The 27,549-nt window shown below is 38.9% G+C and overlaps 1 protein-coding gene across 1 annotated transcript in view; it reads left to right on the top strand.

Annotated features, from left to right (window-relative positions):
- The window catches only part of RSPO2 (R-spondin 2), a 120,344-nt gene that overhangs the window by 67,932 nt on the left and 24,863 nt on the right, over window positions 1-27,549 (top strand). Inside the window, 2 exon segments of the mRNA XM_075743491.1 lie at window positions 3,036-3,179; window positions 4,202-4,390. Of these exon segments, the coding sequence (XP_075599606.1) occupies window positions 3,036-3,179; window positions 4,202-4,390 (333 nt within the window).

Here is a 27,549-nt window from a genome sequence, read left to right on the forward strand (position 1 = left end):
GAAATTATTCAGAAAATGAAAGCACTGAACTGGTGAGAAAAGCAATTGGCTCTATAGATAGTAAATTGAAGTAATAAAATTGCTTTTGACAAGAACCTTCTCCAGATCAAAAAAAAAAACAACTCTTTTTTTCCAGTTTATTATAATCATATCAGTAAACTAACTAGTTATTTTAAAGGTAATCTAAAGGGATTTAGAAAGAGGTTTTGAAAAGTATGAAAGATTTTGCTTCCCTTCTCCAGAGTTAGGCATAAGATGCTGAGATCAGAAAGTTCAAAGGGTGGCAATCAGAGGAAAGCAGTTCAGGTCATTAACTTTAAAAAACATTTCCTTGTTTTTTATTATATTATTTTGTGTAAAGGCTAAAACAATTTTTTTAAATGCTGGTTTTCTTAATTATTGTATGTTATGTCAAACAGCTCTTCTGTAGGTTTCATACTAGATTGTTCATTTATTATCCAATTGTCATGGTTTAACCCAGCAGGCAGCTAAAACAACCACGCAGCTCTTCACTCACTCCCCCATCGCACTGGGATGGGGAACAGGAAAAAAATCTTGTGCGTTGAGATAAAGACAATTTAACAGGGCAAAAAAGGAAGACGATCACGATGATAATAATAATAATAGTAGTAATATACAAACTGTGTATGAACAGCCCAATTTCTCACCACTCGAAGTTGATGCTCCACAAGGCCCCGAGCTGTCCTGCCTCCCGGCTCACCCCCCTCGTTATATACAGAACAGGACATTATATGGTATGGAATATCCCTTTGGCCAGTTTGGGTCAGCTGTCCTGGCTGTGTCCCCTCCCAGCTTCTTGGGCACCACCCACCTTCTCCTTGGCAGGGCAGTATGAGAAGCTGAGAAGTCCTTGACTGCTTGGCAACAACTAAAAACACCAGTGTGTTATCAACATTATTCTCATCGTAAATCTAAAACACAGCACTATACCAGCTGCTGGGAAGAAAATTAACTCTATCCCTGCCAAAACCAGGACACCAATTTATTATTTAAATAACAGAATGCAAAAAAAATTTTCAAATTCTGCAATAGACTTCCATTAAGACTTATATTTAACAAAATATACACAGTTAATGATGCTGATTACCCATAAAAAATACAAAATTTGACACAATTATATTTAGTTCCAAGCCAACGTACCTTAATATTCATAATGGAGTATCAATGTTCTTTAAGAGTCCAACTACAAACGTGTATGCTTTCTTTCTCTCTCTATCCGTGTTGGTATATTTAGCTGTAAAAGCAAAAGAATTTAAAGAATTCATTTATTCTAACTTACTAACCTCAGTCACAGTTAAAATAATTTATTAATAGCACTTTTATAACAAAAAAAAAAAAAAGAAAATTTGCCCCATAAGCATTTAAACAATATAATAAAATTAAGCTAGGCACTAAAGATAATAAACTCTTTAAAAATGTCTTTCTTTTCTAACCACTCCTATGATAGTTTGTAATTGGAAATAGACTTCCAGAAAGTTAGCTTTTCTAACTTTTGGAGTGCTGCTCTTCTTTAGTTCTTTAGTTTAGTTTATTTAAATTTTATAAAAAAACCCCTGCAAGACAGAAAGCTGCACCAGCACCATTCGTGATTTGAAACAGAGTGTATGGAGGATGTCAAAAAGGAGTAGTTGTCAATCCCAGCTGATCTTCAGCTACGGTGTGGTCTGTTACTGAGTTAAATTATCATTACAGTTAGCACCCATTAACCCCAAGCATTGTGCTGACTATCACTTTGCTGAATTAATGTTTTAACTTCAGAATTCTTAAAGTATTCCTAATACTTTTTCAGTATTTTCCCCAAAATTGCATCTAATAGAGATTAAATAATAGGTATTTCATGTTTGGACTAATTTATCTTCATAGGAAAAAAAATTGAAACTAAACTGCCTTGTTGAAAACTCCACCCAACCTTAGCCCAGGAGCCCCTACTAATGCTTCCAAAATATAATTGTCATGACAAGGACTCTACCGTGATACAAAAGAAAACTGGCATAGAAGGCAAAGCAAAAGATATAAATAGGATGAGAAGTTTGAAGTAAGATCAAGAAACTGAAAGAAGATTGATTAGTTCATTTAATGTTTAAATATGGGGTATTCACATATGTACTGTTAAACAGCAATAGTTTTATGGAGGAGACCCTCAGCGTAAGGAGAGGCAGGCTTTCGCCTGCTAAGCCTGTTTATATGACATCAAAAGGCAACTGTATGACTGACTTTCATAAGCCTGCATGTAAGTATTTTTGCTTTTCGGGTGTGCATATGATTGTTGATACATAGTTCATTTCCAAGTTTCCATGTTTTAGTATGGAATAGGATGTTTCTGAGCAGTCTGCTTCTGAGTCTGTAATCTGTATCTCTCTTAAACTTTCAGACAAATCCAATATTTCAAAAGGGAATAGTAATTTTTTTTGCTATTGATTATAACTTTATGACTTTATGTCTTTTAGTCATTTAATAATGGCTATTTTTTATGGTTTGACTTCATTAATAATGAAGAGGAGTTATATCCAGAAAAATTGCAGGTGCATATGTGTAGATATGGAAATCAGACATAACACATAAAAGCATTCATTGAGCTATTCATAGGGTCAACTTATGGAAAAGAAATTGTATCCTGCTTGCAATGACAAATAATAAACTGAATGCGGTACATATAATACATGCACACTTCCCAAAATAATGTGTCACATCTTATTTTCCTCAAAATTACTTAAACTCAAGAATAATTTACATGGAACATTTTTCCTCCAAAAAGATGTAATTAATTCAAATATCACTGAATTAGAGGTTTTATCTACAGTTTTGATTTTAAAAATAGTATTAAAAGGATGCAGGGGAAAATGTGGTAATTAATTACAGTTAACTATAATTTCTGTTATAGAACAGATAGATTTCAGAATGACAGTATTCCTCATTAGAGCACTTCTGGTTTTGCTATTTTATTGCTTTATAAGAGCTTCAATTTTATAGTCTCGCCCTAACTCTCAGTATTCCTTATGATCCTTTTGATTCAGGATGCAGAATAGAAAACTGCGACTCCTGCTTTAGCAGAGACTTTTGTACCAAATGCAAAACCGGCTTCTACTCGCACAGAGGCCGCTGCTTCCGAGGATGCCCCCCTGGATTTGCAGCCTTGGAAGAGCTTATGGAATGTGTGGGTGAGTCTTCTAGCAGAGCAGTGCTGCTGAAGCAGCTCTCTTGCCAGGCGACTGGGTTCAAACACTTACGACGTTATGTTTAAGCTGATGCTTAGTATTTTCTAACAAGAAATATTCACTAAGGGATTGTGTCTAGATCTCTTTACCCCTAATAATAGTTTGTTGCAAACTTTGACATACTGCATCGTTGGGAATGTCGCTCTGTTCTGCATCAGAAACGTCTGTCCTCTTAAGTATAAATCACCTTGTACGAGGATTTATAACTCAGAATTTGTAAGATTTCAGGAAGTTTTTGCATTAGAACTTCAAGTCAATGACGTACTCAGACTCCTTCCCTCATAAAACTACCCGCTCATTTTGCCTTTTACCAAGGCCAGAAATCAGGGGCAGGGCAGATGGAATTCCTGTAGCATCTGGACTTAAAATGCAGTTTTAGTTTCTCTGCAGCTCCCTCCTTTTCCATTAGCAAGTAACAAATATAAATAACTAAATAAGTGGTTTTAGTAGAAATTTACTTCAGAACTCTGAGCCAGCACTGGCAGTTCTCACAATATTTCTTGAGTCTCACAATTTGGCGTTTTATCTTAAAGCCTGGGAATTGTGTCAGAACAGACTCTTCTTTCAAAAGTATTCCTTGCATTTCATGATGGAGAGGACCTGGAAATGTAAACTCTTGAAATTTGCAAATCCAGGTGACAACCAAATAGGATTTATTTATTAAAAAGAAAAAAATCTAAATCAATCTCACAAATTTAGGAGGAATTTTGAATATTTAGAACTGGCATGATGTCTATACATACAGATTGATAGTCTGATGGTTTTATACTCAGGTTGATACTGGCTAAAAAGATTCTTTCAGGTTCTGTAGGAGATTTTAATTTTGTTTCGAAGTTTTTGTCTGTTAACAGTAAAACTTTCAAGTGGTGCTTTCTAATAGTGTATTCTAATTTTACAAAAATGAAAACAAATTAAAACAAACAAACAGAAGAATTGCTCACTTGTGTTTTCCTTTGCTTTATCAGAGGGCTGTGAAGTGGGTCAGTGGAGTGAGTGGGGAACTTGCAGCAGAAATAACAAAACATGTGGATTTAAGTGGGGCCTGGAAACAAGAACAAGACAAATCGTGAAGAAGCCAGCAAAAGACACGATACCATGTCCAACTATTGCAGAATCCAGACGGTGTAAAATGGCCATGAGGCATTGCCCAGGAGGTAAGTGTAGTCCATGCCACAAAAATCTTTATGAGCTTTCCTTAGCTGAAATCCTATTTCTAACTTGAAAAAAAAGAGCTATTTCATCCCAGCTGAAGGGGAAATCCAGTCTCTGCTCTGCCAGCCAAGCTGAAAGGCAGCAGTACTACGGCAGTCCTAGTGTGTGCAGCCAGACCCCATGGAAAGGCTCGGCGTGGGAGTGATCAGTCTCCCAGCGGACTGTGAAACTGTGTTTTTCCTGGTGTGGTACTGAGGCTTTTTCAAAGAGGTGCCTCATGGAGGAACCATAACAGGTTGCGGTTTATGCTTCAGCATGAAGATGATAGTGATGGTGGAATAACTAATTGCTCTGTGCATGGCAGGAAAGACTGTGATTCTAAACCTCTCTGCATGCAGCACACCCAGTGCTGGTGTGATGGGTATTTAAATTAAATTTGGTTAGTTGCATATCGCATTGTTAGCTGAAACTATTAACTGGAATGTATTTATTGTTGTGATTATTGTAGATCAGGGTCAAACTATTATAGATGCGATACAAGCAGAATAGTGACAAATACCAAGCTTTTCAGCCTGAGACCAGCTTATGGCAATTACCACAGGTAGATAAAAGAAATAATCAAATTTCTTTATCGTGGTGTTCTAAGACTTAAGTAGTGATACTGATTTGACAAAGGAAATGGAGTTTCAAATTTGCGTTCAGTTTTGTAGACCCCGAACTGGAGACATGTCACTGAGAGAGAAGTTTTTGTTACTTTTTAAATTGAAATGATTAACCTTTTACTTGTGCAGACTGAACGCTTACAGAGTTTTCAGAATTTGTAGGAAGTGGGTGATCAACAGATGATAAAAATGACATTCCTTTTGGAATTATAGGATTAAAGAAAGAATCAGGCTTGAAGGGACTTCAAGAGATCTCTAGTCCAACCTTCTGCTACAAGCTGGGTCAACCGTGAGATCAGACAAATAAAAAGGAATAAAGGGTTGCAGAGTCCTGAGAAAAGCCATAACCTGATGAATAAACTAAAGCTGAAATAATCTTAGAATTCATCAATAAGTTTGCTTTGTGTTTGGGTATTGTTGAATATGTCTCTCTTGGCTTGAACGTACGGCCCACAAGTATGCATGAAAATTATACATAAAGTTTTAGCTTACGGATTCAATCTGTGCAAGCTTCATTTTTGTCTCTAGGATCCTGACACAATCTGGAAGAGAATAGCAAGTTGATTCTCTGTTATCCAGGTTAACTGAGTCTGTTATGCACTCTTCCTCCCTGTCCCTCTCCCTGTACTCATACACACGTGCGTGCACATACAGTCCATATTTGCAGCGGTACTGGGTGCATTGTACAGCAGAGTTAACCTGCAACCTAAATAAACGTCTCAAAGACATTGACGGGTGGAACCTACAAAAATTAACATCTCCATAGGAAGGAAGAAGAAAAGGTGAAAATCGAGGCTGATTTGGGCTGCCATGGTATGTGTCTCATGGTATGTTTGAACGCGAGTCAGCTGCATCTATATCAAGGCAGCTACACGTACTAGTGCTTGCAGCCTGCTGAGGTAGATGAGTTGTTCCGGTGATCAGATCGACTGGGGAAATGTTTTATTGCTAAAATGGAAAGAATTAAAAAGACCCTGTGTGAAGTTCTGCTAAATGTCGAGTCAGTATTTTCTTCTTCTGCTGTTCAGATGCATGAAGTTTACCTTGTAGTGGAAAATTTGAGAAAAGTGCAGAATATTTTCAGTTCAACTCCATGCGGTAAAGATTTAGTCATTTATGTACCCAATGTGTATAGATGGAGGTATTTCGTGGATGAAATGTCCAGCTTCTATACAAACTCTTGGTAAGTAGAAATTTACACGTGTGGGTTTAGTCTTGATAATTTAGTTAGGATACAAATTATTCAAATTGTTGTAAATAGATTGAGAAGTATGCTTCAGTGGACCACAATATTTATGACTGCTGTAGCATACTCATGTGGTAATGTGGAGCTATTGAACATTCATACCTTTTTGTAGCAGATTCTCTTAGGTTGTTTCAAGTATTCTTGTCCAGCAATTCAGGTCACAGATTAAAGATTTACCTCTCAAATTTTATCTTTTGAAAGGCACAGTGGTGGGCTGTCCTAAGAGTTAGGAAATTTATTGCCTGGTCTGTATCAAGATCGTTGACCAAATCTCTGCATTTTTTTCACTATGTATCAGGAAAGTTACTGCTTCAAATACAGTTTCAGTGTGAAAGCCTTGTCGTACTCTTTCATAACCATGGGCCCCAGTAAATCCTAAAGATTGCGGTCCTCTCCTCTCTTCCCATGCTGTAGAATTCCCTGCCTGTGTTTTCAGAGATAAAAATACATATGTACAAAAACGCAGGTTTGAACTCTCCACCCTGAATGCTGATGCTGAATACTGCTTCTGTGCAATCATATCGAACACTGGCCAGAGTATAAACTCCTTTCTTTCTCCTAAGAAACTCCTGGGAGGGAGTGTGTTAGTGGTAAGTCTTCCAAGGCCTGGTTATCAGGTGAGGAAGCCACGGCGATTGTCCTGCTCAAAACTCCTGCTTCCTAGTATGATTTAGTTATGCTTATATACACAGCTGGTCTAAGATCCCATTCCTTTATCACATTTAATTTAGTTAGCAGGTTGCCCCATCAGACACTTGAAATGTTTCTTTGCTTAGGTACTCACTGTGAAGTAGCAGGAGGCGGAGATGCTGGTTACAGGGAAGCTGAGATTGAGCAGATCCTGGCTGTTAAAGAGGACACTTTGTCTTTTTTAAAAATACGGTGTATTCCTAATGTTAGAAATTTTGTAACTGAACTTTTAGACTGAGGAAATAAGAGAAAAATGTAACATTTGCACTACTGGGGGACTGAAGAATCATAATCCATGTAAATGTTGGTTGAGAGGCTGTTAAATCCTTTCTTTCTAATGTTCTCAATACATAAACTCACACAAATTTGTAGGATAAGTATTGGATTATACAGCTAAAATGGCTGTAGATTGTGATGGATTAAATTGAGCACAGGAAATAAGGATATTTTTGGTAGAACAGGGTCAAATACAGTGCTTTTGACACATACTTTCTACTTCTGTACATTTTAGAGTTACTATTTATGGTCCACATTACAGAAAAAACTTCCGAAACAGATTTTTACATTTTTTGCAGAAGAATTGGGGTTAAATTCAGTTTTCCTACTAAGTACTTCAGTTTCGTATTTGTCAAGGATTGAGATGTTGTTACCCATCTGTCTGTATGGCTGTGGTACAAATATAGCTGATGAAGAATTCTTTGTCACGTTCCCAGTATTTGCAGAGTTGCAGAGGAAGAAGCCGGAATGCAAGTGAAAGATGATTTCACTTCTTTCCTATTGAAGCCAGCAACATAAGAGGATATTCTACTAGATTTCAAATATGTTATTCAGTGGTATTTTCTTATTGTCAGTACTAATTGATTTAACTGTTATTACCGGATGGGAATGTCACATTTGTGTATCTGTTCATGTTATGTATGTTACCCTGTGGCTTGGGTGTAACATGACTCATAGTGTGAGAGGTTAGACTTAGAAGAAGATGACTTGGATCATTCAGGCCACCTCCTACCCTTGCTGGTCTTTTGGGGATAAGGAATCTTCTCCTCTTTATCTTGAAAGAAAGAAACAATTTTTAAAAAAGTGATTGCGTTACAAGCAGGCAGACATTTTCTATGGGCTGATACAGCTTGCTGTCTAGAAGTTTTCCCATATATTTAGTATGAATATTCTCTTTTTACTTCTTATTTTTACATGTTCCTCATGTTCATCTCAGTAAATTACTCCTCTCTTGTTTGTACCCTGAAGGTACTTGCAGATTGCTGTCATGTTTCTTATTAAGTATTACAAAAGCAAGCAAAGCAGCTCTCTGCTTCTTTTAGTCTTCCATCAGACCACAGTTCTTCAAGTTATCATCTGATACATGATGATCTTTAAGGTCCCTTCCAGCCCAAACCATTCTATGATTCTATGAATATTATTCTATTGTTTCAAGTAAAAATCGTGATGCCTTTTCTGAGTGCTTATTTTGGACAAGAAAAAGAGAGGTGAAGATGGGATGTATGTCTGCATTAATTTCCTGAGCTCAGAAGAAGGAAGGTAGCAGGACAGGTCACGAGGCTACAGTGGGAAGGCGTTCTTTCCTCGACACAGACATGTAGTTGGATGGACTTCATGCTGCTTGGTTGGACTTTGGAGGATTTAATGCAGTAATCTTTCTTCTTTCCATTGCTGCAATACAATTTAAGACTTCTGGAAGAGCAACAGTAAAAGGATCCAATCAGGCTTTCTGTCCTTATACTGCAGTTACATTTCATTATTAATATTCAGAATTATCACTGAAAAGATTAAAAGATTAAAGAATATATACTTAAATATAGAAAACTAATAAATATGCAAAGCTGAAAAATGGACGTTAACAACTAAGTAGTGTGAGTTCTTTTAATCTAATATGCTACTGGTGATACGGCGAACAGGGAGTTAATGATCCCAGTGTGCAAGAATATTTCAGGTAGTATAAACAATATTTAGAGTAAAACTGTACACACATTTTGGTGAAGACACTAGCTATACATGTAAGTATACTAAACTAAAAGAATTTCTAATAGAAGCCATGTTACAAGTATAGTTATCTCTAGTAGGTAAGTATTTTTTCCTTCTTTAAATTGACATATTTCCTCTGGGAGTGAATGTTTTAAAATTTCTGGCTTTAACTTGACAACCTGCAGTATAAAGGGTCAAAAATTTTCTTGTGTAATCTGCTCCACTCCTCCCAAAAGTTTGGTGCTAACACTTGTTTTCTTTTGAAACCTGGCAAAGGAAATCAGGATTTCTCTCTTTCATTAGATTTATTCAGAAGAGGCTAACTGAAGAATTTTTTTAGTTGTGCAACCAACAAAGTCATAGAATTATTGAATAATACAGGTTTGAAGGGACTTAGGGATGTTACATAGTCCAACCCCCTGCTCAAAGTAGGGTCAGACAAGGTAGTCCAAGGCCATGATTTTGCTCTTGTCTTTGTTGAATTTCATGAGGTTCCTTTCAGCTACAATGAATCTCTTCTTCAAAGTGAGAAATAAATAATAAAAAAAAAAAAGCTCAAAATAAATGTATTGCGAGAACTCAGTGAGTCATCTCTGTGATCAGACAGATGATTATGTTCTTTTGATCTTTCTGACTACCTCTACGCTGAAGTGCCCAATGTGGAAAAGTTGTAAGCCAGGATGCTTTTGAGACCTTAATTTATACCTTGCACTTGTAGTCACAATACCTACAAATGCTGTCTGCCTTTTCGGTGTCCATGCTAGGGCTCTCTCTCTCTCGGTGGTTCTCAGTAAACATAACCACCACATTTTGTGTCTCCTGTTGGTCTTGTTATGTTGCCACAAGAACAGATAGCTGAAGTGGCAAAGACTGGTGGAGGAACAGCAAGAACTGTTACCTTCTCCACAAGGACAGTTGAGTACTGGGCTAGATTTGTCCATAGACTGTGGAGCCACCATCCTTGGAAGTTTCCAAGACCTGACTGGACAAAGCCCTGACCAATCTGATCTGAATGGTCTTCATGCTACTGAGAGTGGGAAATTGGACTGGGGACCAACCTGGATGATTCCGCTGCTGTGAAAGGCAGAATGTGCTGGATTTAGGCTGAAAGAACCCTGTTCTTCCTGTTTGGGCTTTGCAAAATTTCTGGTATCTTCTAGTCCCAATTAGAGAGAAGCTGAAATGACAGGTCATAGGGAAAAGGAACAAAACAAGTCTTTACCATGTTTGTTATAGTGCTGAGATCTCTTATTTTGGCCTATTTTACTGATACTGAAATAACACACAGAGTATGTCTAACATTTTGAATATAATGCTGTTTCATGCATTTCCGAGTTTACCTTTAATCAGTATGGAAGCTTAGTTGGAAGTGCTGATTTCTTAATTTACTTTATTATCGTTTGACCTGTTCATTTAATTGTATTTTTAGCTGAATCCTACAGACTTCTAATTTCAAAATCTCGTATAGGATCTAAAAGACACATAGCACAACGTACTTTTATTTTAAATTAATGCACTATGTCCGTCTAAGAAAACATTCAAAGACCAGCAGAGGTACTGTAGAGATGCAGATGTAGAACTTTAATTTAGTTTTAGATTTGCTTTGACTTTTCAAATCTTAAAGAAAAGTCCAGTCTAATTTGTTGAAATTTTTAGTAACTTGAAGATTTAATTCCATTGCTAGTTAATTGATGACATAAATGTATGTGGCAAGTTATAGATAAAAGAAAACGACAAAGATAAAAAAGATAAAAGATTATCATGTAAGTTGAGGTATGATCTGAAGAGGGATGGTAGCAAACAAAAAGCATCATGATGCTGGGAAAGATGACAAGATTTACAAACAGTAAGGTCTTACTGTTTTGGTTAGTATTGCATGAATCTTGAAGACATTGGAATATTATTTATCACTGTAATACTAAAAATTAGTGTTTGCAAGTCTTATCAACATTTTAAACGAGACAGTAGTACATAGTATTTACAACAATATACTGTCATTGCCTACTGCAGCTCTCTATTAATTTTGCAGTAGCATTGGACCAAATCTGCCCTTTTTTGCCCTCAGCGGACAGGTAGAAACTGCATTAAGTGCAGCTCTGCTCGAGTACTGGTATCACCAAGCAGGCTTGCATCCTTGATGTATTTCGTGAGCACCAATTGCACTCTGACCAAGAAGGCTTGGCCTCAGTTTGTCTGAAAATACAACCCATAACTTTCTGTTACAAGGCATGACTCAAAGCTTCTGAAGGAAAAGAGGAAAACACATTTCAGCATCAGCAGAGAGCTTACAAGAAGTGACCTCCACCAGAGACACTTATTTGCCCAGTGCAGGTTGGGAAAGCCATAGTAATAAGCAAATACGTCAGTGAGTGTCTGAGTCAATTGCCGTTCTGCACATATTGTGAAGGAGCTAGCAAGTGGGAGCAAGAAGGGACAAGATGAGCACAGTTTGGAGACTTTCCAGAAAACAAGAAGTGTTTTATAGCATGGCTTAACCCTCGGAGCCTGGCACGCTTGTTAGTAAGCTTGTTCAGGAAACAAGCTTTTGTCAGCTGCAGAATCTGCTCGCCTGGATTGTCAACATCTGCTTCCTTCAGAGAATGTTGTGCTGAGAAAAAACCCAACATTTTAATACTCTACCCTTTAGCTGATCATATTCAGAAGGGACTGCTGCATGTTAAAACTACTAGTATAGGAAATCCTAAGGAAAATACGACTCATAATATTGCTTATTCCAGTGAGAGTGCCTGCAACTAGACTTTAAGTATTTTAAACTAAGGCTCATAGGCAAGACGTATAGTTATATTATCAATAGTCGATAAGTGTGTGCCAGCTTCAAAAAAAAAGAGCACAAAGGCTGTCATTTCTATTTGGTAATAATAAAAAAAATTAGATTAGTAGTTCAGGTTGGAAAGGACCTCAGAAGGTCATCTACTCCAGCCTCCTGTTAAATCAGGTCAGCTGTGAGAATACCAGGATTAGCTATTACTCTGAAAGTCCTCAGAGATTAAATATTTTCCCTTTTTTTTTTTTTGCTCATAGCTCTGTTCCTCTTCACATCTTTATTTATGAGATGCTGCTTTATAAACTATAGGGAAAATGGTGTTATTTTGTTTCTAAGTTGTATTGGGTCTGGCTGAGATGGAGTTAATTCTCCCCACAGCAGCCCTCATGGTGCTGCGCTGTGTGTTGGTAGCTAGCAAACTGTTGATAACACACCAGTGTTTTGGCTACTACTGAGCAGTGCCAGCACACATCAAGGCTGTCTCTCCAACATTTCTTTTTCCCCAGCAGGAGGCTGGGGGGGGACAAGATCTTGGGAGGGGACACAGCCAGGACAGCTGCCCCAAACTGACCAAAGGGATATTCCATATCATATGACGTCTGCTCAGCAATAAGAAACTGAGAATAGGGGGAGGAACAGGGCGGGGGCATTCGTTGTGTTTTTTTTTTTAACAATGTTTGTCTTCCGGAGTAAGGGGCACGGATGCTGAAGCCCTACTTCCCAGGAAGTGGCCGGACATCACCTGCTGATGGGAAGTAGAGAATAATCTTTGCTTTTTGCTTTGCTTCCGCGCGCGGCTTTTTGCTTTAGCTACATTAAACTGCCTTTATCTCGACCCACGAGTTTGGGGTTGTTTTTCTCCATCTTCCTTTCTCCCCTCCCTGCCTTGCTGAGGAGGGGAGTGATAGAGCGGCTCTGGTGGGCACCTGGCCCCCAGCCAGGGTCAACCCATCACAGTCCTTTTTGGCAGCCAACGTGGGGCTCGAACCCACGACCCTGAGATTAAGAGTCTCATATAAATATAAAAATGCACAGCAAATTTGAAATTACATTTTCATTCATTTACACTTGGATGTGAAAACTTATATAATGCAGGTAGGTACCTGTATTAGAGCACTTCTAAATCTGATGCCTCTTAGATTTCCAGATAAAAGTTAGGCAGTGTACCTCTCAGCTGATAGATTACTATAAAATAACTGAAATATAGCAAGAAACTCTGATTTTTCTTTTCTTCATTAAAATATAGTATTTTATAATTTTTTTTTCTTAGAAACAAAAAAACCTTATACTGATATTTCTCGTGTGTTTGTCTTCTGTTTCCATCCTGCAGTGGGGATAGGAAAATTAGGAATCTGTTGATAGAGGAGTGTTCTTCTCCATACTTTTGTATCAAAGCAGTAAAGAAAATTAAGGTCTGTTAATGATGAAACGTGAGCAGATATGTTCTTTCGTTAAGGGTGATGAACAACAAATCTGTTAATCCTGACAACCCAATATGACATGTTGATGTTCACAGCTATAGGACAGAAATAAAAAAAAAAAAGAATATAAATATTATTGTTCAAACAGTGTAATTTGTGTGTTATTTGGTCATATGAATGAGGAAATATGTGATTGAATGAATCTATGAAATCCTGTTTTGAAACTTGCATACAAAATGTTTCACCTGAATTTATGTTACACCACTTGTTTTAAAAAAACAACCCACACCCAAGCAACAAAACCCCTGAATACATGGAGAAAAGAAAACGCATACACACATGTGAACTAAGACAATAAATAACTGTATTACACATGCATTTGATTCACATTCATTAAAATGAGTTCAAGTATAAATTTAGTGTGACTTTTTAAAAATTGCTGTTATTTTTCTGCTACGTTGTTGGAAGCAATCATTTCCCTAGTTTGTTTTCCAAAGGGAAAATGCAATCCAATTAGACTCATGTCTGAAAAGCAGTTAGAAAATATTTTTTAGAAGTTTTATAAACTTGAACATCAGTTTGAGTAGCGGTTGTGTTTAATTCTAAAACCAAGTACTATCTGGCAAGGACCAACATCCAGGTTTCCTTTGCAGATTTTAGAGGAATGATGCCTCTTTGCTGTGATTAAATTACATCACATCGCTTGATTGTTTAGATGGCTCTCAAATCTCTGTGAACAAGATATGGCTGTTGACTCATCGTTCTCCATTTTCTATGTGTTTGAAATGAGGCTCGTTAAATTAAGCAGCTAAGCAATTAAGTTCTCTGATAAATAGCAACACTTATTGAAAATAACCCTTCCAAGATTTAAGTAATTAGTATGTTCTCTCTTTGCTTATGCCCATATGGTGTTCATAGAATTTCTCAAAGTTTGAGGGGTTTTTTAAACTGTTTGGTATGTGGGTTGGTCTTTTCCTTGAAACTGGTATGATGGATCTTGCGTGGAAGTTGAGGCAGGTTGATATTAAGTCACAGTGCTCCTACGAACCTTTTTTTTGTTGTTTTAGTACAGATAAATATTACAATGGGCTACAATTGCAGTTATTAAAATTTGTGGGTTTGTGTGAATATGGTGAAATAATACATTACTTTTATTGAAACATGTAACTTAGCTTAGATGCAAGTAGCCTAAATTTCCTTGGAGGGGTGTTGTAGTTTTGGTTTGTTTGCTTATTTAACTAATAAGTTAGAGTTTTAAAGGTTTTAAGAGGCTTAGTTCTCTTTGACAGAATTTAAAAATTCATGGTTCTTTTTAAGATTATAAATAAAATCTGTCTAAAGTGACCTTTAGAGGGTACCTTTCAAGACATCAGCAAAATATTTTTGTGGAAAAGGGTTGTTGTCATCTGATTTTGGCAGTACCACTGCCCAAAGCTTATCTTGTAATGGACTATATATTCCTGAGTGCAAAGTTTTAGCTGTACGTACCTTATCAGGACAATTCAGCCTGTGGAATTTTATGTTTTGTTTTATCATATTGCAGCATGATACATTTTCAAGTTATTTTCAAAGGATTATCAGGGAGTTACTGGCAGTACAGAAATACTCAACTCAAGCACGGTTTTTCCCTTCCTTCTGAACATAAATTATCCTTCAATCTTCTTTTTTAGTAAAAGTAATAGGAAATATTTTCTTGGGAAGACTTTTGCATAGTTTTTCTAATCATTAAAAGGTTGTGTGCACAATTTATTTATTGCTATTATTATATCTTAGACTAGATAACAACATATGTGTTTCCTTAAGTATGTTGTATTTCAGAAGTAGCATGAGCATCATGTGATGCGGTATCTCCTGTGGGAGTTATCTGTTTTTAATGAATAATCAAGTAAGTACCAGAGTGTAAATCCTGGTAAATGACCACAGTGTGAGTTAGACCTGTCCCATGGCAATTTTACAGTTCAGGGTTGTTTAAAAATACTGAAAGAGAGCCAGCTGCTAATCCACATGGAAATACAAATACTGAAGAGAGCTGTAGCTGATCCAAGTGCACAGATTGAATTTGTCCATAAAAGGTACCTGACAAATTTTATTGTGCATGCTTTTATGAAGTAACTCCTGTAGATTTTGTCTTTTGCTCATTCTGAAACTACAATCCACCCGTAGGAGGAAAAGCCATATACTTACTCATTTCTGAGTCTTAGCCAGACAGCTTTTTATATACATTATAGTATTAGTCGTTTCAGTCACAGCAGAGACACCAGCAAACTCTCACCTGCCTGAGCTTATATTTTCCTCCCTGAAGATCAGTCAGTAAGGCACAATTCTATGCCTATCCTCTCCCAAACCACAGGCCTCGGTATAGCAGGTCTGGAGAACAATCTGCTTCAGGTATGGTATGTCAGGAGAGCAGGCAGCCTTGCTCATATTTAAGGATTCACTTTCCTTGCACAGAAGTCTCTTCTTAACTAATAAACCTATTAGGCTACACAGATACTATTTGTTTTCACAACATTGATAGAAAGGCCACATCCTGATGTACTTCTGGCAGAATTTTTGGTTGGATATTTCCTCTATTCCTTATCTTTTGTACAGTTCATCTCTCCAGCAGAACATGTACTAACAATGGCAGTGTTTGAATATTGGAAGTTATTCCATAAATAATGCAGCCGTGACTGAAGTAGAAAGCTGAAGTAGAAAGACTTCATCATATTTCATTATTTAGAAAATAAGCAGTATTTGTATGCAATATTTAGATTCTATCTGCCTCATCATCCTTAAGGATGCTATAAGAAAACATGACTCTGAACACTGGGCCTTGCTCTGCAGGACTGGCTTGGTGATCTCTAACCAGCTGTGACAGAAATAGAATCATAGAATTGTTTTGGTTGGAAAAGACCTTTAAGATCATCAAGTCCAACCATTAACCTAGCACTGCCAAGTCCACCACTCAACCATGTCCCTAAGAACCACATGTATGTGTCTTAAATAACTCCAGGGATGGTGACAATCACTTCCCTGGGCAGCCTGTTCCAATGATTGACAACGCTTTCGGTGAAGAAATTTTCCCCAATATCCAATCTAAACCTCCCCTGGCACAACTTGAGACCATTTCCTCTTGTCTTATCACTTGTTGCTTGGGAGAAGAGACCAACACACACCACGCTACAACCTCCTTTCAGGTAGTTGTAGAGAGCCGTAAGGTCTCCCCTCAGCCTCCTTTTCTCCAGGCTAAACAACCCCAGTTCACTCAGCCATTCCTCATAAGACTTGTGCTTTAGACCCTTCACCAGTTTCATTGCCCTTCTTTGGACACACTCCAGCACCTCAATGTCTTTCTTGTAGTGAGGGGCCCAAAACTGAACACAGCACTTGAGGTGGGGCCTCACTGGTGCCGAGTACAGGGAGACAATCACTTCCCTAGTCCTACTGGACACGCTCTTCCTGATAGAAGCCAGGATGCTGTTGGCCTTCTTGGCCACCTGGGCACACTGCTGGCTCATATTCAGCCAGCTGTCAATCAACACCCCCAGGTCCTTTTCCACCAGACAGCTTTCCAGCCACTCTCCCCCAAGCCTGTAGTGTTGCATGGGGTTGCTGTGACCCAATGATTCTTTGGATGCTCATGTGATTACCAACAGTTAAATTATCAGTGTAAGTAGATAAAGCTTTTCAGCTGAGGCATAACTGGGTGCATACTCATTGCACAGCACCAATGCAGAGTAAATTACCTAAGCAAACATCACCCTCTGACTTGCAATAGGCTAGCAGTGTACATGCAGCTAATTGCAGTTCCTTGGCTGCTAAGCTAGGAACTCAGTACACTGTGGTAACTTGATTGATTGTGATGGCCCGTCTGTACCCCTTGTAACAGCTTTCTTCTTCTAGAGAATCATTTTGAATGCTTGATAGCTAGTGGCAACCTAAGGTAGCCCTAAACAGGAGCCTCGTGGATTTGGGCTGAATTCAGCAGAAATTGTTTGCTCCTATCCTACAACTAGACAGGGCAAATCTGGAGAGTAAAGAATCCAGCAAAGAGGAGGAGAGAGGGAAGAATCTGAGAAATAGATAGTTACGGCTTCTTCCTGTTCTTTGGCTCTTCAGACAAAAAAATCTTGTAGGGACATCTGAGTCCTAATTAATGGCTTTGTTAGCTGAGTGCCAAAGGTAAAGCCTATCCACCCATGCTGCTTCACTGACAGATTTCCAGTGCCTTTAAAAATCTGACCCACAACAGGCACGTCTGCAGGGATGCGTAGTTCAAAGGCTCCCAAGCTGGTGCTGCAAAAGGTAGCTCAAGAAACAGAAACAGTTTAAAAGTGTCAGCATAATACTGTGCAAGAGTTAATTACCCCTGCTGAGAGACAGGATTTATTAGATCTGGCACAGTGCTGTGCAGGTATAATGTTTTCAGGCCATGAGGTACTATGTTTGTGACAAAGAACTGTGATTTGCTGTATGGGTGCATAGCTCATGAGTGCTAACTTGGGGGACTCATTCTCTTGCAGGGTTTATTCCTGTCAAATAATTATCACAGAGGGGCTCACAAAAATTCTGGAAAGGGACACTGAACAATTCATAAATGCAGCAACTTCCAGTACTCTGCTATAGGCCAGATTTAATTTAATTAACTTGCACCAGGTGGCTACAGGAGTGAGTCAAGGGGGAATGCCAACAGGGAATAGGTGGAGGAGCAATCTCCCCAGCTGCTCTCACTTGATCAAGCCTCCTCAGTGTTAGAACTAGGCTGGAGTCAACTGCACTGATTTTTAAGGATGTGCTGTGGAAATCTTTCATAGAGAGCTTTTAGATATGTCTGCATCTTTACCTCTTATGAGCAGCACAGAAGGGGGGGAATGGAGGAAAAAAACCTGCTGCTTTTTTATATTGTTGCTTGGTTTTGCTTTTTTTTGTTTGTTTGTTTGGTTTTTTTGGAGCTTTCTGAGATAATTTTACCTCAGATTGTAAAGCTTGGACACCACTCATTACTGTAGTACTTCTTGCTTTGCACCTCAAAGATGAATGAAAAGAACTTCCTCTTGAACAGTTTGAATTCCAGGTTCATTCTGACAAACTGCTAACATGACTGCAGATAATGTTTGGAAAAGGAGTGGGAATGCAAGCAGAGAAAAAGAGCAATAGAAAGCAAGAACTGCTCACGATGAACAGGGCATCCCTACTCTGTGTTGATTTTACATGGTACTATAGCCTCACATTAAAAATGGGTAGATTTAAATAATTTTCTGGGCACAATCTTAAGAATGAATTAGCCTAAAATGAGTAGTAACATGTAAAATAGCAGTGCAATACTACAGAGGTAACTCAGTACTGTACCTCTGTCAGTATGACAGTATGATCAAGCATAGAAGCCCTATTAATTATGATGGACACAATACTGCACCAATATGTTTGGTTCCCAAAGGGGTCCCTAATGCCTTTATGCAATAAGTCCTTTTTCTTAAACATAGTTATTTTGTGTGTCTAAACTGGCACAGCTTAAATTCTGAAGGGGCCACAAAAGTCTGAGGTAAAATGTCCTCCACTGAATTAGAATCTTACATCATCTTTGCCATTTAATGTGAGTGTTTATTGGTTTATGTTTCTTTACACAGCGTGAATCAGGAAGAAGGCTATTTGAGTTTAAATGAAGGCTGAGTTTGTACAGCCTTACATATCACCTCCAAGTTTGACACTTTAATCTTATGTCATGGATATGTACTTACTGCATATAAATATTGCAGAGACAATAGCAAACTGTTAGCTCATCTTTTAAGGCTATTCATTTGAGAGCTTTCTTCTTGTAGAACCTGATTAGTTTGACTGTTCATATATTTGTCCATTTTAAGCCTTTTTACTCAAATTGTTGCTTATTGGTTTCCTATGAGCTTTTCTTGGCATTCTTAGCAGATCATACACTGAAGTCTGATAACTTCTGGGAACCTGGTACCAAGTCAGACTCTGCTGGAGAGCAGAGAAGCATGCAGGTATCTAGTTGCAAAGAACAGCAGCAGTAGGACACCAATAAGGTGTTTTTCAGCACATTAGATTTATTAAGAACTTTGTTAAGAAGTTCAAAGGGGCGTGACTTTAAGCACCTATGTTTGAGTTGCACTATCATGTGGCATAAAGATCACAGGTATTTCCAATGACATTAATATCCCCTGATAACACCATGGCACACATTATAGCGTGTATAGTGTATGCCTGGTGAAAATGACAGCCAGCCCTTAAATTATTCTGCTTCTCTGTCAGATACAAATATGAACATCTTGAATGGCTTGCCAACTGGACTTATACAAAGAGTTCAGCACAGTAGAAAGAGTACTGTAAAAACTGTCAAACTTTTTTGCTTAATTGCTTTTTAAAGTTGTACAATTAAACCTTAGCTGTTGACCATGTGCAAATGCTAGGCAACTGTGACCATATCTAGCATAACTAGCCTTAATACTATAGTATCATCAATACTGACAAAAGTGCTACATTTATCTGCTACTTGAAATGGCAAATGCTTAAAGAATTTCTAAAACAAAACTAGTTAAAAACTACCACAAAGATGGTTAAATTCTAGCTTTGTATTTTTGCTCTGATTTTATGGACCAGATTATTTTGTTACGTCCTGTGGTGGTTTAACCCCAGCCAGTAACTAAGCACCACGCAGCAGCTTGCTCACCCTTCCACCCACCAAGGGGATGGGGAGGAGAATGGAAAAAAAATAAAGCTCGTGGATTGAGATAAGACAGTTTAATAGGATAACAAAGGAAGAGAATAATACTAATAAGAACAGCAACAACAAGTGATGCACAAATGCAATTGCTCACCACATGTGGAACCTCCCAACTCTGATGCCCAGTCTGTTTCTGAGCAGCAAATCTGCCTCCCAGGTAGCTTCCTCAGTTATCCATGGAACATGACGTTCTATGGCAGGGAATATCCCTGTGGCCAGCCTGGGTCAGCTGTCCTGGCTCTGCTCTCCCAGCTTCTGGTGCACCTGGCAGGGCGTGAGAAGCTGAAATGTCCTTGACTTGGTGTAGGCACTACAACTACCTAGCAATAACTGAAAACATCTGTGTGTTCTCAACATTATTCTCATACTAAATCCAAACCACAACACTATGTCAGCTACTAGGAAGAAAATTAACACTATCTATCTCAGCTGAAACCAGAACACCTCCTGATTTACCGTCTGTTCTTTATAACATCTAAACTAGAAGAATCAACTTTTGTGAGGCCTAGCAAAGAAAACTCACAATTTGGCCAAATACAGTGAATAAATTTTAAAGCATTGAAAAAGATTGTGCAGGAAAGGTGCACTAAAAATCAGTTCACAACTCTGCCTTATAGCACTAGGAGTGATATACAAGCAGGATTATTTGAGTGTATTTACAACAGAAGAAAAGATTGTATTTGATAACTGATGGCTGAAGAAATTTCTGGGCCATAAAAACTCCACAGTTTAAAAATGTCTACTGAGCAAGTCCTGTGTCAGGTTTCAAATTTTTGCTCTGGTTAGACAACTAGAATAGCTAGTGGAAGATTTCTAGCTAAAAGAAAGTTCCAAGGTGGAATACAGAGAGAGAAGTCTTGAGAGCAAAAGGAAGTTGGTTTCAAGTTCATTACAGACTCTGTCAGTTTTATAATACAAAATACTGACATTTGGATGTAATGATCAAAATCAGTTTTTTGTAATGATTGAAGGTGATTAAATATATATTCTCTGCAGGACTTACGAATAGATGTATCAGCTGTAATTCACAGCACTCAGTACGTGATTATTCTGTCACCAGACTTTCTTAATCGGCTCTGCAATCCTTTGCCAGCTTGAGCGTAGGTTGAAGTAATACCTCTTTTGAGAGCAGGGGAAGCCAGTGGATCCTGAGTCCTACACATGTAAATGGAATAAATCCTGGGAGATAAGGTTTTTTTTTTCTTGCAGCTGTGGCAAGTAAAAGGAGAACAGGGATTTATCGTTTCTGTAGAACTCGGTAATAGACATGGCCCAAAAACCACCAAAGTGTTTTGAAATATTTCTTTCAACTGGAGTTTTTTATTAAATAAGTAACTGTCCTTAAAATTTCTAAAAAAAGGTTGATTCATACATCTTTTCCAGAATAATGTTTTTCAGGTGGAGTATGTTGTGAAAGAAAAATGTATTACTTTTCTATTACTTTTCTTCCAACCATCTGAATTATTTTTTCAGGAAAAGAAATTCCATTTCTTTGGAGAGGAACACTCCTGCGCCGCCCCTGTCCTGCCCTTTTATTACAGTGTCGTAGCTTTGCAGTATCTCAAACTGTGACTCAAGCTTATAAAGTATTCACATCCTAGTTCTTTGGGTAAGAAAGATACTTATCTTACCCAAATAGGTTAGCGTTGTTCTGTAGATGAGTTCCTATTGATTTCTCATAGCATTGATGAACGTGAGCTTCTTGATGGTTGTTGCCAAAAGTCAGAAGTTCCGTCAAAGCCAGCAAAGTTTTATTGCTTGATTGGTTTAAATGAGAAGCAAATCTGGCTGTTTTGTTATCATTAATTGTTCCACAAAATAACAGGATCTCAGAACTTAAAAGTGAACTTAAAAGAGAAGCCAGAATATAACTACACTTGCTTCATTGAGCAATTTTGGAACCTCTCTCTAATTCAGGGAAGGTTGTCCTAGAAGAAATGATTGGGGGGCGGGGGGGAAGGATACACTTTCTGAACTAGTTGAGTACTGAATAAGAATTTAAATAGCATTGCTGGAGTTATAAATGGCTACATCAGTGTGTGCACTTCAAAGCTGGGAGCAACATGTTGCAAAAGAACTATTTAGCTTTTTTTTTTTAGACAGTTGTCCAAGTCAGCATGTTTGTATCATCTTTCAGGGCTATTAAAACAGGATGAGGATCTATTGATAGGGGTGTGTTTTATTTTTCTGTGTGAACCAAAATTTCATCTAATTACACAATTAACTGTGTAAACTCTCTAGAACTGTTCAGTTTATGGTAAAGACATCATGTCAGCTCACTGGCAATTGAATTGTTTTGTCTACCTTTTATACCACTTATGCTAATTTTTCTAATGCTTTTCTTCTAAGACAATATTAAACCAGAGAATAAATGAAAGCCTTTTTTACTGAGAACAGTGTGATGTGGAAACTTTGGGCTTCTCCCTCAATCAAAAAATGACTGATTTTGGAAAGACACTTTTTCAGGAAAAGAAACTCTGATACTGTCAGTATCTCAATGCTTCAGCTGCTAAAGGAAAGATATATGATCTCAGTAACAACTGCTCTGAAATCTGTAAGGGTATTTGTCCCCTGTGAACACTTGGAGGATGCTCAGGCACTTCCTTGAGCAGAATACTTTGAACTGTGAAGTCACCGTGCATCACTCTTGCAGGAATTGTTACAAAAAGGCTTTATCTTATTATTTCCTAAGATAATTCAGTGGAAAGAATAAAGTAGCAATCATAGAATCATAGAATGGTTTAGGTTGGAGGGCACCTCAAAGATCATCTAGTTCCAACCCCCCTGCCATGGGCAAGGACACCCTCCACTAGACCAGGTTGCCCAAAACCTCATCCAACCTGGCCTCGAACACTCCCAGGGATGGGGCATCCACAACCTCTCTGGGCAACCTGTTGCAGTGCCTCACCATCCTCATAGTAAAGAATTTCTTTCTAACATCTAATCTAAATCGACCTTCCTTCAGCTTAAACCCATTACCCCTTGTCCTGTCACTACACTCCCTCATAAACAGTCCCTCATCATCCTTTTTGTAGGGTCCCTTTAGGTACTGGAAGGCCGCAATTAGGTCTCTCCAGACCCCTCTCTTCTTCAGGCAATTTTTCTCAGCCTGTCCTCAGAGGAGAGGTGCTCCATCCCTCTGATCAGCTTCGTGGCCCTCCTCTGGACTCTCTCCAACAGCTTGAGGTCTCTCCTGTACTGGGGCCCCCAGAGCTGGATGCAGTACTCCAGGTGGGGTCTCACCAGAGTGGAGTAGAGGGGCAGGATCACCTCCCTCGACCTGCTGGTCACACCTCTTTTGATGCAGCCCAGGACACGGTTGGCTTTCTGGGCTGCAAGCGCACACTGCCAGCTCATGTTGAGCTTCTCATCAATCAATACCCCCAAGTCCTTCTCCTCGGGGCTGCTCTCAATCCATTCCCCACCCAGCCTGTAGTTGTGCTTGGGATTGCGCTGACCCACGTGCAGGACCTTGCACTTGGCCTTGTTGAACTTCCTGCAGTTTGCACGGGCCCACCTCTCCAGCCTGTCAAGGTCCCTCCCTTCCCTCCAGTGTGTTGACCACACCACACAGCTTGGTGTCGTCAGCAAACTTGCTGAGGGTGCACTCGATCCCACTGTCCATGTCACCAATAAAGATGTTGAACAGTGCCGGTCCCAGTACCGACCCCTGAGGAACACCACTCGTCACCGTTCTCCACTTGGACACTGAGCTGTTGACCACAACTCTTTGAGTACGACCATCCAGCCAATTCCTTATCCACCAAGTGGTCCATCCATTGAATCCATGTGTCTCCAATTTATAAACAGGGCTGTTGTGTGGGACAGTGTCAAATGCCTTGCACAAGTCCAGGTAGATGACTTCTGTCACTCTTCCCTTGTCCACCAGTGCTGTAACCCCATCATCAAAGGCCGTCATATTTGTTAGGCATGATTTGCCCTTAGTGAAGCCATGTTGACTGTCACCAGTCACCTCCTTATTTTCCATGTGCCTGAGCATAGTCTCCAGGAGGGTCTGCTCCATGATCTTGCCAGGCACAGAGGTGAGACTGACCGACCTGTAGTTCCCTGGGTCTTCCTTTTTACCCTTTTTAAAACTGGGGTTATGTTTCCCCTTTTCCAGTCAGTGGGAACTTTGCCAGACTGCCAGGACTTCTCAAATATGATGGAGAGTGTCTTAGCCACTTCATCCACCAGTTCCCTCAGGACCAGCAGATGCATCTCGTCAGGTCTCATGGACTTGTGCACCTTCAGGTTCCTTAGATATTCTCGAACGTGATCTTCTCCTGGGCGGTTCTGCATTCTCCTAGTCCCTGCCTTTGCCTTCTGTGACCTGGGCAGTGTGGTTCGAGCGCTTGCTGGTGAAGACTGAGGCAAAGAAGCTGCTGAGTACCTCAGCCTTCTCCATATCCCGAGTAACCAGGTTGCCTGTTTCATTCTGGTGGGGACCCACATTTTCCCTTGTCCTCCTTTTATCACTGACCTATAGAAACTTTTCTTGTTGCCCTTGACATCCCTGGCCAGATTTAATTCTGTCAGGGCTTTGGCTTTCCTAACCTGATCCCTGGCTGCTCGGACAGTTTCTCTGTATTCCTCCCAGGCTACCTGCCCGTACTTCCACCCTCTGTAGGCTTCCTTTTTATTTTTGAGTTTGTCCAGGTGCTCCTTGTTCATCCTTGCAGGCCTCTGGGCATTTTTGCCTGACTTCCTCTTTGTTGGGATGCATTGCTCCTGAGCTTGGAAGAGGTGATCCTGGAATATTAGCCAGCTGTCTTGGGCCCCTCTTCCCTCCAAGGCTTTGTCCCATGGTACTCTAGCAAACAGGTCCTTGAAGAGGCCAAAGTCTGCTCTGCTGAAGTCCAGGGAAGTGAGCTTGCTATGCGCCCTTCTCGCTGCCCTGAGGATCTTGAACTCCACCATTTCATGGTCACTGCAGCCAAGGCTGCCCTTGAGCTTCACTTTCCCCACCAGCCCTTCCTTGTTGGCGAGAACAATGTCCAGCATGGCACCTCTCCTAATTGGGTCCTCTGTCACTTGGAAGAGGAAGTTATCATCGATGCATTCCAGGAACTTTCTGGATTGCTTATGCCCTGCTATGTTGCCTCTCCAACAGATATCAGGGTGGTTGAAGTCCCCCATGAGGACCAGGGCTTGTGAATGTGAGGCTGCTCCTATCTGTCTGTAGAGGGCCTCATCTGCTCGGTCTCCCTGGTCAGGTGGCCTGTAGCAGACCCCTGTTATGATGTCCCCGTCCATGTGCTCCCTTTAATCCTGACCCATGTGATGAGGACATTAATGTGAGTTCCCTGTGCTGCTTTCTGGTGTGATTTTTTTTTTTTTTGTCACCAGTTTCCTTATTTCTTGAAGCTCAGCTGCTGAAACCACCGCATAATAACAGTTTTCATGTTTTAGCTATTTTTCCAGTCTTTGTAGCTACAGGCAAAAGTCTGAAAACACAGACACCCTGAATGTTTCAACATCAGAAATGAAATAAAAAGCACTGCAAGTTAATTACTGCTTTAAAATCTAGTGGGTTTAAATTTTACTTGCGACTGGCTCAAGATTTCTGACTGAATGTGGTTGTCAAACTTGTACCTGATATCCAGCCCCAAAAAGAACATATTTAAAGGTGCTGGTTTAGAGTTTTCAATGTTTGCTAAAATGCTGTGTCTCATTTAGGTATTCATATGAAAACTCTGATGTATTTCTATATGAAAATATTTGCCATATAATTTGTGAAGAAGAGAATGTTGTCATGTAGGACTATAGATTTGGCATATTTCCAAAGAGCTTGCTTTCATGGTATTTATGTAAAACCTAGTCAGCAGCATAAAATCAAGGGTTATTAGTGAAGGAACATTTCAATGCAATGATCTAGCATGCTAATTTGAAGAGATTAAAATTCATATTCTAGTTTAGGCTCTGAAAATGAGCTAACACAATGCATTGTGACCGAGCGAAATAATAGCTGGTAATTTACTTCCTTGGTTCCTGTCAGCAGTATCATTTGTGTTGAATAGGTATAATTGTGTGTCCTGAAAGAGATTGCACTAAAACCAGTTATGGTATAGTCAGACTTTCCAAATCCTTCATTAAGCACAACAATTTCCTGTTATAGATAAAAATACTTCAGTCTTCAGTTATATTTACAGTCTGCTAGTAAAAAGTAGTTTTCTTTTAACAATGCATTACATGTCATCCTCGAAGTTGATTTGATTGAAGTTATCTTACGACATTAGCGTTCATGTGAATATGGTGTTCAGCTGAGCCAAATTCACACAAGCTGAGCCAAAATAACAAATGCACATTTTAAAAGGCTGCGGAATGGTAGTGATGCCACCATGATACTACACCTATTAGATTTTGAAAGCCAGCGCTTTCTGATTGTTTAACAGTCTAGGATAGTCGCAAGGGGAAAGTGTGGGAGTTTTCAAGCCTAAGCCATTTTGCAGAAAATGAAGTGATAACAATTACTGCCATTAGCCATATGACTCAGTAATAACTCGGAGAAAAAATGTTTACATTTGGCAGAAGTTAATACTAAACAAGCTCCATAATCTCATTTTTGCTCCCAAACATATTTTCCTGTTAAAAAGGAGCTAAAAGGTACTTATGGTGATGTTACACTTCTGAACATAAGTGCAAGAGCTACTTTGTCTAGTTCAGAAGTTTCGGAGTATTTTCCTGGCAAATTAAAAAAAAAAAAAAAAAATTAAAAAAAAATACTCAGCTCTAGATCTTTCTTGCTTGAAGCGTCATAAAGTGTTTAGTCCAGTCTAGCTTTATTTTGATGGAAAAATAGCAAGAAATAGAGTATTTAGTCATGTATATAATGTTAAAATTTGGAAACATTTTTGTTTGAGTTACTGTAGCTCAAGAGACAACATTTATTATTCTGCTTTGATTTTTATAACTCTCAACACATTTGGCTAAGATATGGAAACTTAGATTTTGTGTGTGCTTAAATTTTTTATAAATAGATTTGACATCTCTCATATTTTTCTTTTATACCTAACACTCATCATGTTATCCCCACAAAGTAATGCTCCATGTTAGAGAGATTGGGACAATAGTTGTTTGTTTATGTATAATACAAATATTAACATGTTTGCATATATGAATAGAAATAAAAGCATTTGTATGCTTCCAAGCTTGCTAGTATATCCTAAATCCAGAAGATACTTACAGCTAGAATAATTGAATCTTTGGCTATTGGTACTTGTAATACACAGCTGTTGTTGGTCAGGCTTTCAAAAATTTGTTCCATAACAATTTTGTTATTAGCAGGCCCTATTGAGTGGTGACCACTTTGTAATATTTGCTACTGAAGAGTATCCTTTCAGAAGGATGAGTGTATTTTAAGACATTCCTCCAGCTTTTTTCAAAATGCCTTACTGACTTCTAGCTGGACTTGCCATTCTGAATCCCTCAAGGTTTTGTGAAAATGTCCGTCTTAAACTTAGTCTTTTTCTGCCCAAAGTAATGGTATTGTAGGGCATGCTGTGGGATTTTTGCAGTCTTATAGTTGTCCATACAAAAATTCAAGATTCTAAAATGCTAGATTACAAATAGATCCATAGAATCCTGTTTTCCTTTTTGTGGTTGTTTGTTGTTTTTTTGTTTTGTTTTTTGTTTTTTGTTTTTTCAGAAGCAGTG

The sequence above is a fragment of the Balearica regulorum genome, chromosome 2 (assembly GCF_011004875.1).
Source record: "Balearica regulorum gibbericeps isolate bBalReg1 chromosome 2, bBalReg1.pri, whole genome shotgun sequence".
Classification (NCBI taxonomy): domain Eukaryota; kingdom Metazoa; phylum Chordata; class Aves; order Gruiformes; family Gruidae; genus Balearica; species Balearica regulorum.